The sequence below is a fragment of the Eumetopias jubatus genome, unplaced genomic scaffold (assembly GCF_037043125.1).
Source record: "Eumetopias jubatus isolate StellerSeaLion01/CBP00866 unplaced genomic scaffold, mEumJub1_p1.0 scaffold_3, whole genome shotgun sequence".
NCBI lineage: Eukaryota > Metazoa > Chordata > Mammalia > Carnivora > Otariidae > Eumetopias > Eumetopias jubatus.
This window is the reverse complement of record NW_028274809.1, coordinates 118229037-118247280: the sequence shown is the minus strand read 5'-3', so window position 1 is coordinate 118247280 and position 18244 is coordinate 118229037. Positions and strand designations below refer to the sequence as shown.

General features: G+C 42.7%; 1 protein-coding gene across 1 annotated transcript in view; it reads left to right on the top strand.

The window, feature by feature from the left end:
* SPATA13 (spermatogenesis associated 13) overlaps positions 1 to 18244 on the top strand; it is a 150931-nt gene that overhangs the window by 50987 nt on the left and 81700 nt on the right. The window contains exon 2 of the mRNA XM_028104856.2: positions 11514 to 13235. Within this exon, the coding sequence (XP_027960657.2) occupies positions 11676 to 13235 (1560 nt within the window). The 5' untranslated portion in view covers positions 11514 to 11675. The remainder of the gene's footprint in view (positions 1 to 11513; positions 13236 to 18244) is intronic.

Sequence of the window (18244 nt, the reverse complement as noted above, 5' to 3'; positions counted from 1 at the left end):
ATGAATGGATGAATGAATGAAGCCTCATAGGCAGTTCTTTCTTGTTTAAAGACAAAGTTTCAAAACAAGCCACAGGAACTTCATTTACATTGAGGCCATCAGTGTTTCTTTCTAATTTACATTCACTCCAGTGATGATAGACTTAGTTGACTTTGCAGGTGTTCTTACCTGCACGTGGCCCTGTGCTGCGTATGTGACCACCCCAGAGGCAACTGAGGCACCGACTATTGCTAAACCGCCAAACTCTTGCATCAGAGCAGTTGGTCTGGGTAAGACTGTTGGGCTCTGTAGAGTTGACTGCTGTATCATTATAGTTCTGAAATTATAATTAGAAAAGAAACACACCAGCAGACTTTGGCAGGTTGTTTTTTTGCGGAGGAGTTGTGAAGCAGGGTTGTTTTGAATTGAAATCCAAATGTAGTTAAATTGGTCACATTGAAGCACACCCTTGCACAGCTACCTTACCAGATCTTGAGAAAATGAAAGGCAGGCTTTGTTTTGTGGACGGGAAGGCTTCGGCTCACAAACCTTCTCCCTAAGAAGTAACTGCTTGGCTGCCCACTCCTTGTCCCTGAGCCCTGAAATCACTGCCCCCCGGGGAAGCAAGAGTCAAACAAGACAAGCTCAGGATGTCAAGATGCCAAGAATATAAGCAGTGTGACCGGCAGGCTGGTGTAGGGCCTGACTCCATAGTGGGCCTGACCTTAGTGCGGTAGCGAGTTACAGCTCAGGACATGGCAGCGGGTTTTCTTCCATGTGTGGGCTGTGTGGTTTTGCTCTTGTCTCCACAGCATCGAGGACATTCCTGGCCTGAGAAATCAGAGGAAGGTGGCCAAGAGGCAGAAGTAACCTCTTATGTAATGGAACATGCCCTGGGGTGGGGAGTGGGTGTGGGAGTAGCTCACAGAGGATGATGAGTGTAAAGAGAGGAAGGTCAGAGGATGCCAAAGACAAACATTCCTATTTCCAGATATCACAAGGGCCTTTCTCGTATAGGGGGCAAAGCTCTTCTTCCTCTCCTTTTTCCACTTCTACCATCTGAAACCCTAAGCCAAAAAAATCTGGTTCCTCTTTTTATTAATTGCTATTATTAATTTAGTTTAATATACTTATAATTCAGTTATTAATACAGCAGTCATATTACTATTGGAAACATTGTTTACACTATGTATTGAGGCAGATTGGGCAGATAATAGGCGAATCTTACAGGAAAATATGTTTTAAATTCTGAACACTTGAATCCTAAATTGACATTTAGAATACTACTTGTCAAAATTTCGAGACATCTTGTTATTTATATCTCACTGTCAGGGTAAGGGAGAGTCCTAAGGCATATATTATGCATGTGTATGGGGAAAAGTTAGAGCTGATTTTAAAATGGAATAATGGAATTTAATATATATTTTGGCTCCAGATCCATCCTTTGGGAAGTATCCACATTTAGGTATTCCTTGGCTGGTCCTTACATGTGCATCTGGCAGTGACCTTTTGAATTGGCAGCATGGCCTTAGGGAGCAAAATGGGTTTCCATTTGTGGGTCACGAAGCAGTGACTTGCACATATGTGTACCTTTTCTGTACCCCCATGGACTGCATGGGATCCCTTACTTTTGCCTAAGTCTAGATACCTGTATAATAGGTGTAAATCCATTGAATTCCTAATGGAGTATTTCATTTTCTCATCTAGAAATTTTGAGCTGGAATTTCATTTCCTATTAGCCATTTTTATACTAACCTCTAACTATAAAATATATGCTTTACAAAGAAAGGTGTCATGCTATGAGCATAGTTAAATTTCATTGGGAATATTCTGCTTATAATGCTTTTGCTCGTCATAACAACCTTATGAAACACACTCCAAGAAATGTTAAGATCACATTGGGAAATCTGAGGTCGGGATGGGATGTGACTGGCCCAGGTTCCCAAAAGTAGTAAAAGGCAAAGAACTCAAACCTAGGAATTCCAAGCCTTAGGTTGATGCCTTTTCTCACCTAACCTGCATTCTGCTGTAACTCTCTGAGGTGTGGACTTACTGAGATGGCCACTCCCTGGATCTTGGCTGGTCGACCCTGGTTCTTTGCGACGGCTCTCAGAAGGCACATCTGTTCCTTTCCTACTTGCCTGGACTCAGAGGGTAACCTGTGTCTCATCTTGCATACTGCTTCACTTTCCTTGTTTTAGGTTCCAGATACTTAAGTCTTTCTTATTCTTTAGTTTTTTGTTTGTTGTTGTTTTTTGTTTGTTTTTTAGCACCTAAACTAAACTGGTTTTAAACTTTCCACAAAAGACAGACTATAGTATTCATTTCATTTCAGGCCCTGCGGAGCATCTGACATATTTTAGGACGTTATTAAGCTCTGTGTTGGAGGAGCCATGTCTGTGGGTTGTGATGCCAGGGTATTCCTGATAATGATACCTGCTCCTGTTACATTCTGTTGGGCATCCAGAAGCGTCTGGCGTGTGAGAGCCAGAACATCATGTCAGGTGAATGAAGCTGAGGAAAGAGTGGTGTGGCCACAGTGATGGCCGCGTCTCCTCATAGGCTCAGTGTTGGAGGCGTAGGTCAAGTTGATGGGCTATGAGGCCCTGCAGGCTGACAGGATGGACTTGACTGGGAAGACAGAACTGCTGCAAATGGAAGAAAAGGAAAATCCCTGGGGGCAGGGGGAGATTCGAAGGGTCAAGATTCTAAGAGACAAGGCTATCTAGCATGGCTTGTCTCTTATACTCACTGCCCCCTCAGGACACAGTGGATCAGTGGGGAGAATAGATGGTAAGCACAGTCACCACTAGAGGCTGTGTGCATAGGATTGCTATCAGTGAGCCCCCAGAACTGTGCCCTTTCCCACAGCAGGTGCCCGAAACAGATGAATCAAGTGATGAGGGAGCAGGTCATGTGATCCCATGGAAGCTTCTGGCCACAAATCTTTGTGTGGAGAAAGAATGGCAAACTCTAAAGAAGCCACTAGGAGCCCTCAGAGTTGCCAGTGAGTCCCTCTTTGGAGGACAAATATGTGCAGAGAAATTGGCAGCAACAGTGAAAGCCTTTGAAACGCATGCCTTTTTTCTCCACCATGAATCTTCCTCGCCAGGGTTCTGCTCCTCTGTCCCTCTGTCAGGTTTTCCTTGCAGTTGAGGCCAGTTTGCTTTTCCAAGCCATGGGAGAGTGTGAGAATATGGTTCAACCATTAGCAGCAGGAAGTTTTCTTTATGTTCCAGCACAATTCTGAAGTCCTCAGTGTTACTTTTTCATCCCCCAGAGGTATGAATGATGTCCCGCGAGGATGGGCTCACCGGAATAGCCTCCTCCTTGAACAGAGTGGCCACAGATCAGCTCCTGCCGGCTGGGCCGTGCTGTCCCACGGGCAGAGGTGTAAGTCTGGGGGCCTCTGCTTAGAAGTAGTTGCCCGGTCACCACTCGCTTTGTTCATCAGTGGTGTCATCCCACATTGCTACCCAGCATGGAGCAAGGAGGGTGTCTGCCAAGAGGCAGGAAGGGCTGACAGGGAAACAATATCCAAATGTCAGCTCAGTTAGAAGACAATTTAAATTAGGCAGTGTAAGGCATTTTGGCAACTGCTTTAATGCGGAAAACAAATGTGAGAATACAGGTTACCTGGTTGAACAGAGCAAGGAAAAAGTGTTTCCTGGTCCTCTATCCTTAGTGATGGCAGAATGGGCTGCTATGGCAACTCCCAATTTAAAACCTGTTTGGCTGCTGGATAGAACCGAGTTGAAAGTTTGGTCTCGTTTCCCCAACATGCAGTGTTATAAATTGTGGTTCTATGCCTAGAAACACATTTCAAGCAAAACACAAAAACAAAAAACTTGAGCAGAAAAAAAAATGCAGGGAAAATACAATGCAAAGATACACTCTTGTAAGCAGTTAGTATGTTTTCCCAAACACTGTATTTACAAGCTGTGTTGAGCCGTAAAAGGGGTTTTCTCTGCAGCTTGCACTAAGTGTTTTAGACTGTGAGTCTGATGACGCATGGCTCCAGATTCTGCTAAACCTGCCTCTAGCAAGTAGAAACATTGTTTTTGCTCCAGTGACCCTCAAAGTGCCTTCAAGATTAGGGCCATCCATCTGGAAAACTTTCTTGCTCTGAATAGTAAGTGCAAGGGAAGTCCAGTTTCTGCTGTGACATCAGTTTTGGCGTTGGTTGCAGGCATTAGATAGTCCTAACCATGAACTTTGGTGGTTACTGCTGCAATCTTACTCACCAGGAGAAAGATTGTGGACAGGGGACCAGGTGTAGGAAATCAAGGCAAGCTATCTTCAGACCTTTAATTTGGCAGTGATTCTCCTGAAGTGTTCCAAAGCTCTTTCAGCTCTGCGGTTTAAAGTGGGAGTGGAGGAAGGGGAGGTTCAGAGGCTGGGACTCTGCTGGGTGTTGGGACGATGGCAGGGAAGGATAGTACAGGGGATCACGCCAGCTGTTCTACAGATCCAGACCTACCCCGAGCATGTCTCGCTAGACCTGCCTGACCCCCAATTCAGAGATCAAAGGAAGGTCTTCCTCTCTTTGGTCTAAGACCTGCCTTGACAAATCCTCATTTTCTCCACGCCTTCCTTTCACCCTACAGACCTGACAGAGCAAACACCTATCCCCATTGGGAAACCCCATCTCACCCACAGGAATGTGGTTTAGCCTAGTAACCCAGATAAGGCAAGCCAAGACAATTGTATGCTTGTATGAAATTGACACCTTTCCCAAAGATACAGTGATTCAATCTCATCCACAGTTACCTTTTTATATACACTTTCCATTTTTAAACACTTAAGTGATTGGATATTTAAATGAAGCCAGAGCTCTGGCTTTTTTGAGGCATCCTCCCCCAGTTCTTCAACAGAAGAGACCTAGGGATACCAGATCCATGGGCAAGGGACGTTTATCCTTTGACAGACAGGTACACATGGGGGTTGGGCGGGAGAGGGAGAGGGAGAGAGAGTGTCTTATATTAAGGACTGTGGGAGTTTGGGGGTGGGAAGCAGCTTCCTCCCTGGATCTAGAACCCACAGTTGAATCTTAGATACATTTGTCAATGGAAATGTTACAAATTATGGTTAAATTCAGTGGTAGCCATATTGTTAGTTAAATAGTTTGATGGACAGAGTCTGTGGGGAACCAGATTGTCTGTTGTACCTTTAGAGTACAACCTGTGCATAAAATGTGGGGTGCTAGAATTTCCAGCTTTTGTTCAGAGTCTTGATTTCAGTAAGGCTCTGGGAAAGATATTGGAACGGTTAATAGAAGGAAAAGGCCTGACAGGAAGAGAAAGAGGGAGAATCAAATGGGCAAGTTCAGCATATGAGAAAGACTTATTACTTTCTTTTTATCAATCCCTAAACTGTAACTTACTGAAAATAAAATTCTGTATAATTGCAATGAAGTAAAGCATTTATTGTCAGATATTTTGAAATTAATATTTATTGGAGTGTCTTAGTTACACTTCTGTGTTTTTTTTTTCACAGCCATCTTGGTTTAAATTATAGAAGTTAATAATTTGGACTCATTACACAAAATATATATATCTGACTTAGGGTAATATGATAATATGTGGTGTGAAATAGAGAATCTTACTCTCTACCCAAGTATGAATTCATTTAACTTTAATTTCCTGGATAAAGAGATTTATAAAAAGCTGTACCAGCTTAATATTTATGCCAATTCATTTTTGTTTTACATTTAGTAAGTTAAAATAATTTCTTTGAACTAAGAGTAGGGAAAATATTAAAGTATGGGTTGCATTGAGGCACTTGGGTGGCTCAGTCGTTAAGTGTCTGCCTTCGCCTTGGGTCATGATCCCAGGGTCCTGGGATTGAGCTCTGCATCGGGCTCCTTGCTCAGTGGGGAGTCTGCTTCTCCCTCTCCCACTCTCCCTGCTTGTGTTCCCTCTCTCACTGTCTCTCTGTCAAATAAATAAATAAAATCTTAAAAAAAAAGTATGGGTTGCATTACATATTTCCAAGTCATTTCTTATAGAAGAAACATTTTATATTTTAAACAGAAAATGTAATTTTACAGAAGAAAATCACTTTTCTAATAATCACAGTTACTTTAGGACCCTCTTTGGACATTTTTATTCAAATTTTGCCGATTAACACTGAGACAGATTGAAGTATATGCTATCAATCTATACATTTCAATATTAATATTAGAAAATATTTTGTTATGAAATATTTATAAAATTCTTCATTGTCATATTAACTCAGATATATAATTTATGTAATGTGAGCATTCAAATTAGTAAACTTCAGATAAGTTTGATTACCTATTAAAATTAAATATCTCTTGATGGTTAAAAAGTGAATGTAACAATTAACATATCAGTATTTACATTCCTATGATATTAAATTTTCTTTTTCACTGAATGTATAAAAAACATCTACAAAATTAGATACAACTGTTAAAGTAATGGAACATAAACATTAAGTTGAGCTTTCTATCACAGAAAACTGTAGCTGCTAACAATATTACCATTTTAAAGATTGTTTTATCAGTACCATCAAAGAGTACATAGAACACTGTTTTATGATTGGAAATGATAAATTTCAATAGTTTCCGAGAAACCATTCTGAAGCTAATTGATGGCATTTCCATGGTTTTCAGAACTTTCTCTCATGTTCTATTTCTTCTTCCTAATAGCATCATTTGAAGGCAGTGGCTGGGAATGCTGCTGGCTTTCTACAATGCATAGGACAGCCCTCATGGCTAAGAATGATCCGTCCCCACATGTTTTGTTGACGCACTATGCAAAAGAAGTGGTCTTCGTTCATTCAGTAACTGACTGAATGCTAAGAATACGGAGTTAAGTAAGACCGGGTTTGGGACTTAAAAGAACTTTTCAACCTTTTCAGAGTTTAGCAGAGAAAGGAGACCATGAAGCCAGCATTACAGAGCAGTATGGTAAATGCTAAAATGGAACGATGTGTAAGAGAGCCCACAGAGAAAGGGCATCTGAATTGGATAGGAAACAAAGGGTTCCTCTTGGGGAAAAGCTGATGTGAATTAATGAAAGTTAGTTAGGCAAAGCACATAATTATCAGTCAGGAAAAGAAAAACATCTCTAGGTATTTCAAACAAAGAGAATCTAAAACAGAGATTGTGTTTACACAGCCGCGAAACAGAAGAGGAGAGAGTGAGGAACTCAGATGAACAATAATAGTGGGAATATGCTCCCACCATAGGCTGGAGGGATAGGGAAGACGCCCCTGCAGTAGCACACACAGAGAGAAATACCCTGGAGTCTACCTTCTCCCACATGCATCTTCTCCCACCAGTACTTCCCACTGACCAACTTGGCCAGAAGCCGTTTGTCAGAGGAACCTGGGAATGTGTTTCTCCACAATACAGAGAGACAAAAATGGCTGGAGGAAGTCTCTGAGAGCAAACAAGGAAATAACCCAAAGCATAGCAGTATGAGAAAGCCTCTCTGTGAATAATTCTGCATGGCCAGAGTGAGAGGTATTGTGTGCTCGGCTGAGATCTGATACCTCGAGGTTCAGAGGCGGCAGCCAGTGACACTAGATGAAGTGGCACGACTCCACTGGCAATTTCTGGGAAGGAACTGGCTGGCTTGGGGGTGACAGGATATTTTTCAGGAGGCTAATGCAGGTGTCCAGGTGGAAGGCACTAAAGACCGGAAATAAGGCTGTGGCAGCCACACTGAGCACGGATTGTCGAGACCTGAAGGAGAATCTCTTCGACTTGGTGACCAATGAGATCTGGAAGGAAAGGAAGAGGTCTAGGATGACCAGCAGGTTTTGGCCAGTACGTGTCTGTGCTGGGGCCCAAAGCTGGTGCCTCTGATTCCCAGCCTCACTGTGCTTTCACCTGTGGTGGCTTGACAATGAGCATGTCTCTCACACCCACTGGGTTCTAGTGCCCTAATCTTTACAAACGGGTTCGATGTTCCCAAAGGCAGTATTCTACAGCAGTGTGATTCAAAGATTTATACTTTCAGGTTTCAATAGATTTTGTAATATATTCCAATATATTTTTCTCCAGTGTCACATTTTCTGTAATTTACATGAACAGATTACAAAAACCCCCTTGTGTGTACATTTAACCTGATACATATTTCTGAATTTCAAATTCAAGTATTATAAATTCTTATTTAAAAATTACTGGTCATAGTTGTTTTCAAAGAATTTTCATTATGAGTGAAAAAAAATGTTCTAGTCTAAAGTTCATATATCCCAGAATCCAGCTTGTAGACAATGGATTTCACAATATTCCCATCTAAAATTCTTCCTTGTAGTTCTGTTCATAAATCTTTCTGGCAGAGCTCCCACAATTTACAAGACTTGCTACAAAGCCACTGATTGAATCGCAACCCTTGTTAGTTAATAGAGGTCAAAGTATTAGTTCTAAATAATGCTACTTGGTATGTTTCTCGGAAATTCCAGGAAAAGCCTTTTTCCGTGATTTTCAGTTTCATTCCAAGCAGCACACAACAATCACGTCGTTCAGCTGCATGAACCAAATATTAAGTCACTGGACTTTTAAAAAAGCATGTTGCCCCAATCAGAAATCAGATCTATATGTATTTCACTAGATCTGTATCTTAAAACTTAAGTTTTAATAAATACTTAGACTTTTTAGTGTTGTAAAAATTTAAACATCTTCACATTTGACAAATATGGTGGTATTGCTGATGAATTGTTATGTTGGTACAGACTTGACAAGGCAGGATAACTGATACAGTTTTACATCAAGATAAGTAATGTAAGTGTTGCACACCGTTCTTACTCTCAAAGAGTTCACAGCCTTGTTCTGAGGGCAGCCATATAAACCTATCATTATAAATATGTCTTGGTAAAGCAATTTGGTGAGATGCCTGTAATCCATAGAGTAAGGGATCTTAATTACTTTTAGGATCAGGAAGGGATTCCCAAAGAGGATGACACCTGTGGACAGTTTTAAAGTGTAGACTAAAGGAATGTGCTCTTTTTCTAAACCTGTTTTCATCTTAATTTCTACTACCACATGACACTGTGCCATCCTTCCAACTATATTGTTCTACTTAATGTAGGTGATCAGTCATCCCAGTCTGCCAAGAACTTCTCTGGTTTCAGTTCTGAGAGTCCCATGTCTTGTAAAATATCTCGCCCCCGGGCCAACTGGGACAGTTGGTCACCCAAGTTTACTGCCTCCCAATCAAATTTAGGTTCCTGGATCTTCCTTTGCTCATGCCAAGTTCCCATCTAGAACAGTTTATCACCTTGTCATTCTCTTGAGTTTATCATGGGGCCTACACAGATTCTTGTACCTAACAGAGGCTCATGAATTAATTGGCTGGTTGATATACCATATACATAAATGTTGGCACCTATTCTTTTATAGATGGCACTGGAGCACAGATTACTGTTCTCAAACTACCCAACATTAAAATTGAGCACTGCCAGCACCCCTTGAGACCTCAGGGGCCGCCTGACACACTGTCATCCTTGGTTATAAAAGGTCTCATAGCACCCTCTAGTTGTGGTGTCTGTAAGTTGTCTCCATCCAGCCGTATGACTAGAGAAGGGTCGTGTCTGCTCCTCTACATCCAGTGCAAGTTATAACAAGGCCATTACAATTACGTAATACGCCATCAGTCAGTGCCTGTGACTGGACTTGATGTTTGCATAAACTGCTTCGTTCCAAGATTGTGAGAAGTTGAAACAGCCACAGTCCCCTGTCCCTCCCAGAGTAGCTGACCGTGGACAGGTGGTACTCAGTGTTAGACTCATTTTGCACTGGTTATAGATTTACTTCCCGCCTCAGTGGCGGGATGATTCAAGTTTCTGCTTCTATGGCTCATTTAAATGCAACCCACAGCTCTTAAGGCTCCCTAATTTCTCCATGAGAACATTAAACTGCAGACCGCATGTGGTAGCCCCATTAGGCTTCTGAGTAATGGAATTGGGTAAATGGACATCAGAAAGGCTCCAGGGGTCTAACTCTATGCAGCTTCCCTGGTCCCAGATGGAATCAGCCCTTTGACTGTGACTCCCTGGGAATTCCTCAAGGGGCATGATGTAGGGGCAAATAAAAATGAACCCATCAGAGAATTTGGAGAATAGAATCAGATAAGACCTCTTTGCATGAGGTCCCATTTTCTTCTGCAGTTGAGAGGACTAAGCTAAATTGGGACCTAACCTTAATGTTTTTATACACGTTTCTCCTTTTCCTCTTCTGCTTTTAATATTGCCTTTGGAATAGTGGCCTTGACTGGCATAAGGATATCTGGGATTTGACTTGAATTGGGGTCATATCATAAGGCACTGAACTTGGTGTCACACCCCTGGGGTTCATATCCCAGCTCTGCCTCTCTTTGTTCATTAGTTTGAAGTAGTGGAGAGGAGCATAAGCTTTGGAAGGGAGAGCTACAGGAATCCCCAGCACCCCCTGCCCAAGTGTCCATTTGATTATCTGTAAAATGAAAATTATTGATCTTGCAGGTTTGTATGAGTACTCAGTGGCATGTCATTTTTAAAACACTTAGCACAGGGGCCTGACATGTAGTAATAAACACTTAGTGAGTGATAGTCCTTTATGAGTTATTATCACACTCCTTCCTGTCTTCCTTCATTGACTAATCATTCGTTAAGAACAGGGTGACTGACATTTAAGCTGGCCCTCCCAGGCTGAGCAGGTCTTGGCCTGAAGGGCAAAGGATAAGGAGAGCAACATCTTCACTGGGGGAAGAGAGCATGGACCGCAGGTGTGTGGTGGGCTTCCAGGCATGGGGGAGGAAAGAAGAAGGTGCAACATTTGTTTAATTCGAGTTTTTGTGTCTGAATTTCTAAGATGTAAGTATTATCCTGATCTCTCGCCATTCCCCAGCCAGTAAGAATCCTGTTGACAGAGGCCCCTCACTAATGCAGTTTCGTTCACAAAGCCAGACCTCATACAACTTCAGTTTGTCCCTTCCACTCATGTGTCCCTGTAGCACTTTGTCTCTCAGAGTTTTGGGTATTTTGTAGACAGTAGGCAGCGGCGAGCATCTTGGTCTCTACTGCAGCTCCTTGTACTCGTGCTTGCATATACTAAGCACTCAATCTGCCTATTAGCTGTGTTAAATTTGATATAGTTTGATATTTCACTATAACACATTTTGAAGTAGTTGTTGCTATCTTTTTTAATTTGATAATTAAAAATTTCTTCTATTTCGAATAAAGAGAAGACCCAGTGTTGAATGATGCCTGGGCCTTTGCATTCCAGCAATTTTTCAAAAGTTTTACTTAACTTTCACTGGATTTGAGAATTTACATTGAATGCACAACCCATAATTATCTTTTTTTTTTTTTTAAGGAATGTGTATTTGCATTCTTACCTTTAATGCATTGTGAAATGAATTAGGAAAGGTAAATTTTTAATTTAAAATAGTTCTGAACTGATTAGCCCTGTCACGAGGCATGCTTCTTTTGTATTCAGAATTCTTAAACAAAATAACAAGCCACTGTTCATAGAGGTTCTTCTGTGGGGGGAAATAACTAAATCCCTGCTTTGTTTTCTGTTGTAGGCAGTGGCCACAACTGAGAAGCCTGATGTGCACCGTAGGTGTGAAAGCCAGGCTGGCAGCAGCCTTGGAGATGAAGATGCGCATCTGGGGCCTGTGGACACAGATGTGCATGTGGGTTTGAACCCTGCTGCCCTGTGGGCACGGGCTCCCAGCCCCGAGAACATGACAACAGCCCAGAACGGCCATGGGCGACTTGCCGCTATCCCATGTTCTGTCTCTGATCCCAAAGACCCCAAAATGGTGACTTACCCAGCGTGTCAGAATGGAGGCTGCAGCAGCAGCTACTGCGGGGAGGCGGAAGCCCAGGAGGCCAGACTCAGCCCTGCCAAGCTCATGCGCCTCTTCTCCGTGAGTAGGAAGAGGACCAGCACCAACCCGGAGAGGCCCCGCTCCATGGTCCTGATGGGAAATTCCTCCACCTGGAATGCCCTTGCCTCCTTTCGGAAAATGGGATCTTTCAAAAAACTGAAATCCTCCGTCCTTCAAGGAATTCAGAACCGAGAGGGGTCAGATGCGGCAAAGGAAGACCCCCCGGAACGTGATCCAGGGAAACCCATCCCAAACGGTGCTGCAGTCGGAATGCAAACCAGCAAGTGCCCCTCCTTGGGACCAGCAAGTGATGCCCCGAAGGCAGGGCCAGGGGGCACGTCGGACTGCTCCGACCCCGAGGAGGCAGACGACGCCTTCCAGAGGAGCACCCATCGGTCCCGCAGCATCCGCCGCGCCTATGGCCTGGGCCGCATCAGCCTCCTGGATTGCGAGAAGCATCAAGGGTCCCAGAACCACTTCCGGCCGCTGGCCTCTGTCACCCAGGAGCCCACCGTGTGTGAGATCCTAGTGAAGGACTCCGAGAACAACAGCATCATCTACAGGAAAAGCAAGAGCACGGATAACTTGAACTTTCTGAAGAAGAGCTCCTTCAAACGGAAGTCCACCTCAAATCTCACGGACCTCAAGGGGGCGCCTGAAAAGCCAGTGCCCCGACGGACGCTAAGCAGTTCATCTGCCGACTCGGAAAAGTTCGGTGGGTCCGAGAGGAGGACGAAACGCTGGAAGAGCCCACTGCGGGCCAAGGACTTTGACAGAGTCCTGAGGTTTGTGAGTAGCGCCACCGACGCGGCCTGGAGGAGAGAGAGCCCCAGGAGCGGGGCGCCCTCGCCCGGCGAGGCGAGGCAGAGGCTGCAGGTGCACAGCAGGCTGCACGACGCCTACTCCCGCCGCGTGTCCACCAGCGCTGAGCGCGAGTGGAGGAGGTGCGCAGGCGCGCACGCCGGCTCGGAGTGCGGCCCGGCTGGGGCTCCGAGCCCCCAGGTGGATGTGGACACGGCCGTCTTTCCTCTGGAAGCCACAGGCTGCGGGGCGGCCGGAAGTGCCCGTCCTTGTGCTGGCAGTGCCTCGTCGAGTCCGGTTGCCCAGGACTCCGATGAACGCCAAGCTGGCAGCCAGTTTACTTTCGAACCCGAGCAGCCGCTCACCCCCGCAAGGCCTACCACACCCAAGCCCCCCAGCCCTCAGAGCCCAGGGGCGGGAAATGCCACGTGTCCCAGCAGCCTCAGTGCGCCGTCCCTCAGTTCAGTGGACAGTGAAGAAAGGGCAGAGGGGCCTGTGACCTCCCAGGATTCTGTGCAAGCCGCGTGTGACAAAGGCAGTGAGGACCGTGCTAGCAGCCACCCTCAGCTGAGCCCCCACCTGGCGTCGGGTCCAGAGGAAAGGAGGGAGGAGGTAAGTAACGGCAGAGCAGGGACCTCTGGTAGGTAACCTGCTGCGGAAGGGGTGCCTGTCCCAGCACTAACCTTTCATCTCTCCTGGAGGTTGCCCGTACGCTGGGGTGTTTCCTCTGGCATTTACCCTCTTTGCTTCACCTACCAGAGAGGCAGGCGGCCCTGTGCTGATTGGACTGCCATCACGATTATTCCTGTCAAGTTGCTGTCATCTTTATCTCTTTTGAAATGAACTGCTACTCTACCAAATTCCTCGAGATGACACTTGCCCCACCATTCATTCAAAAGATAGTTATTGAGGACCAACCACATGCTAGATTCTGGGGGGAAAATGTTGATAGAGACCTCTCTTCCACTCTATGCAGCTCTTTAATAGGGGCTCTCAAAATTTTGTTTTTTGAAATATTTTTTTATTACCCATAGTTTTCTTTATATTTTAAATTGTTGCTGTGTCCTTTCCAACAGACTACATACATATAAATGAGATTCTTTGTGTTAAGACACCGTTATATGTTCTAAATCTTTTCTTTTCTAGGAATGAATTAGAAACCTGCAGTTTAATACCTGTCAACCTCTGAGTGATGATGGTTCAAAGAAATTTTTATGACTGTTATTGCACTTATTTTTAGAGTAGAACATAAGCATCTCATGAATCAGATCAACTAATAACTGTCAAGTCTACAGGAGCAATGTTCTTTTCGTATCCTGTCAAGCATCCAGAAAACTTTACCTTACTGTATAATTTTCACTTATTTCTAAATGCATTCAGTACATTACAGAGCTGAAAGATGAGGAAATGCATTCATGTGTATATATTGCAAATTATTCTTCACGTACATTTCTAGACTGTTTTACAGGTATAAATTGGTGCTTGCCATAGAAAATAATCCCCTAGCAGCTGTTCCTTCCCAGTGATCCCTGGAGAGGACCTCGGTTTTGTTCTAATGCCTGTAGATGAATGATTACACAACAGCTTTTGCAAACTTGGAAGCCAGGATAGCCTGTGGATGATAAGATGAAGCATAATTCCTTCCACCAAACACCCAACCTGCCCCACTGATGGTTTAGAACCACCCCCCCACCCCCAGCCCCCTGCTCCAAAATAAAAGATTTGCATAGGTCTAGAGGTTCTTTATATGAAACATGGAGATTTTATTTTCTGCTTAATAAAATTAGTAAAAAATCATCATTAAAATATTTTCTTCCTGAGTGCATAGTAAGTGAACATACGCAAGAGATAGTTTCTAACTTACTTTTCAGAATTATTTTGATCATTATATAGCTTTACCCATATAGTTGCCAAATGTAATTTAATTATATGTAGTTATATATAATTTAATCATATATAATTTAATTTCTACCTACAAGGGATCACCAAAGATAGAAAGCAGGGCACACATCAGCTCCATCCGTTGTTTTCATGGCTTGTTTGATTACTGATTCCAACACAAGACACATCATCAGGAGTGCACACATGTGTACAGATACTTCGACAAACTTGCCTCAAGATGTTTATCACATTTTGAAGTTGCATTTATTTCCTCAAAATTCTTATCAAGCATATCAGGCTTCCTCTTGTGCTTTTAAAGTAAATGTCGTGAAGAAAAATATGATGATGATTTTGCTCAACTTGCATTTTACATATTGGTCATCTTCATGTTACTTGCAGAGAAGTAAAATATATATATGATATTTGTCATATATATATGTATATAGTAAAATATACCCTGAAACCTTCTCTTTTATTTTGACATTTAGAAACAAAATACAAGCATAACAAAACAAATAAACACCTTACAAAATGCAGAAACTCCAACTTTTATGATTTATAAAGCAGTTTTTGTCTGTCTTATATAGCATTACACAAAATTAAATTTCAGTCTCAATATATTTTAGTGTACAGTATGTTATTCTGTACTTAATTCATTGATAGTATCGTTCTACTTCTATGTTTAAAGCTAGTTGAAGTTATGATTAGTGTTGATTATAAAAAAGTTGAAATCTATATATATTATGATATTTAAAATATTATAATGCAGTTCTCAATAAGGAATAATTTTTAAATTTAGAACCATTTATTTATAACATGACACTCTCAAAGTGACAAAATAATCTTTGAAAAACTATTAACAGTTTAACAGGATTTTGTTTTACTGTGGAAAAAGGGTGGGAAAATATTTCCCTACTCTTGCTTTATGAAGCACTGTAAAAATATCACCTCGTTAACTTTATACTTCTGCCACCTAGTGGTAAGTTTTTTTGTAAGCGTAATGATCAGTTGAAGGACCCTAAAATTGTTTTAGTTTAAAATTGCAATTGAGTATTTATACTGGGGACAGTGCACCCTGTCCCCTGATAAAGGTATAGGCACATGAATTTAGAGTGTTCTTGCTGGTTTTCCTACCAAGTCACAGAATAGCTCCACTGGCTGAATTAGGTCACTAGGAAAGGGACCCCGTCCTTAGTCATGCAGTATAGATTCAGAAATTTGTGGTAATGTTGAAATATGCTGTAGATGAAGCTCTTTTATTTATTTTTATTTTTGAAGATTTTATTCATTTATCTGAGAGAGAGAGAGAGAGCATAAGCAGGGGGAGCTGCAGAGGGAGAGGGAGAAGCAGGCTCCCCACCGAGCAGGGAGCCTGACACGGGGCTCGATCTCAGGACCCTGACAGATGCTTAACTGACTGAGTCACCCCGGCACCCCTATTTATTTAGTTTTAAAGATTGTATTTATTTTTTTAGAGAGCAAGAGCAGGAGGGTGTGCACACTCACATACCAGTTGGTGGAGGAGCAGAGGGAGGGAGAGAGAATCTCAAACAGACTCCGAGCTGAGCACGGAGGCCCACTCGGGGCTCAATCCCGTGACCCTGAGATCATGACCTGAGCTGAAATCCAGAGCCGGGACACTTAACTGAGACACCCAGGTGCCCTAGAACTCTTTAAAATGATGAAAATCCATTGTAACTCCTTGAGAGGGAGCTTTAATCTTTCAGTAGATTTTTATTTTATTTTATTTTATTTTATTTTATTATTTTTTTAGTTTGGTTGGAATCCTGGCTCTGCCATTCTAAAGATGCCCTCCATTGAGTGAACTGCTGAGCTTCTCCTGGCCCCAGTCTTCTCAAGGGCAGAATGTGGGATAGCTTCATCTTGCCTTGGATGTTTGTTGTAGGAGCCAGGGGATTTATGCCTGTTAAATTTATTCCTGTTAAAGTGCTTAACACTGGCTCTCAATGTGCGATGATTACTATCCACTTAGATGATTTTTCCATCCTAGGTTGACCTGACTTCTTGAAACAGGTGAATTAAGATCAGATTTTTCCAAAAGTGTTTTTTGACTGCATTATAGTCTTAGAGAGGACTGTGAAGATCTTCAAACAGTTAGTTTGACTTCACATTAATTTTTTTTTAAAGCATGAGAGTTAGGTTCTAGCATGACCTAAGATTTATATGTTCATTCAGTATTGCACCAAAGCAAATTTGTTGAGCACCTACCAGGTATAAGACACTCAAATTAGATGTAGCTCTATAAGGATGTCAAGGACATTGTAAATGAGCTAAGATGTGTCTAAATCTTACTAGAACTGTGCAGAATAGATTAAATCTCACAAGAGAGGTAAAACCATATGCTGTGGGATTTCAGAAGAGCTGTAGTTTTTACCCATGTATCAAATCAAGGAAGGAATCTGATTTGAAGAAGGCGAAATGTCTACATATAGTTTCAGTGGTCACATATGCAGAGATTTTATGTGATTTGAGAGAATAGGAAGTAACATAATTTGGTTTGGTGTAGGGGAATGATCCAAGTTGAGATGAAATCATTAAGCACAGATCATGCACACTCTTGAATTTAGAGTAAAGAATCTCTATCTATACGTTACTTGGTAAGCACCATGGAGTCAAGGATATTTTTGAAAAGCAAAGAGCCAAGCACAGAACTGCGTTTTAGGGAAGTTAATCCACCATTGGTATAGAAGAGAATTGGAAAGAAAGGTGACCGGGGGAAAGCTATCAGGAATTTATTGCCAGAGAGAGCTTAGAGGTAATAAGTCTCTGAAATGTGGGGATGGAAATAGAATATATAAGGAAGGAAGAGGAGTGAATGAAACAACATATTGTAAAGACTAATGTACCTTGTCATCCAGTATTTACCTACCTGATATATATGCCAGATATAAGGAAGAGAAAGAGTTGAAGAAAAAAGGCTATTATAGATTCACATTCTAATTGGTAGAGTGGAATGTATACAAATAATTATGTAGTGTGGTGAGTGTTTCTGTTGAGGAATGTACAAAGTACCGTGAAAGCACCAAAGACCGAATTATTAACCCTGGGTAAAGAGTTGCATAATTGGGGAAAGAGAAGTGTGTGGGGTCTTGAAGAAGATCAGGTTGGGGGATGCAGGGGGCAGCAGTTGAGGAGGAGCGGCAGGGTCTTCCAGGCCAACTGGAGAGCATGGGGGAGGGAGGAGGTGCTGTCGACATTGGGAGTCAGCCAAAAGAGTTACCTAAGCCTTATTTTCCTCCCCTGTAAACTGGGAGTAGCTAGAGTACCTGTCTATCACATGGGGTTGTTGTGAAGATAAAATGAGGTGATGCAGGTAGAGCTCAGCACTGAGCTTTGCATATAGTAAGTGTCCACAAAGATGCTGATCTGTGGTGCTAAGGGAACTGCACGTTGTTCACCATAACTTTTGTACAGGGTGGTTGGGTGGAGAAGTGGGAGATAAGATTGGAAAGATAGGTCTGTACAGAGTTAAAAAGGGCCTTGCTTGGAGCTTGGACTTTACCCTGCAGGCAGGAGAAAGCCAGAGAGGTGTTCACCAGGGACCGCAGAAGGGGACCAACTACATAGAGAGGATTGGGATGGGGGCGGTCCTGCGAGAGAGCATTCCTCAGTAGTCTAGTTCAGAGGTAATGAGATCTGTACTAAAACTATGGAAACAGAGAGGAGAGGTTACACTTCAAAATGATTTCACAGTTTATTTTTAATTAGCATTTGAATGT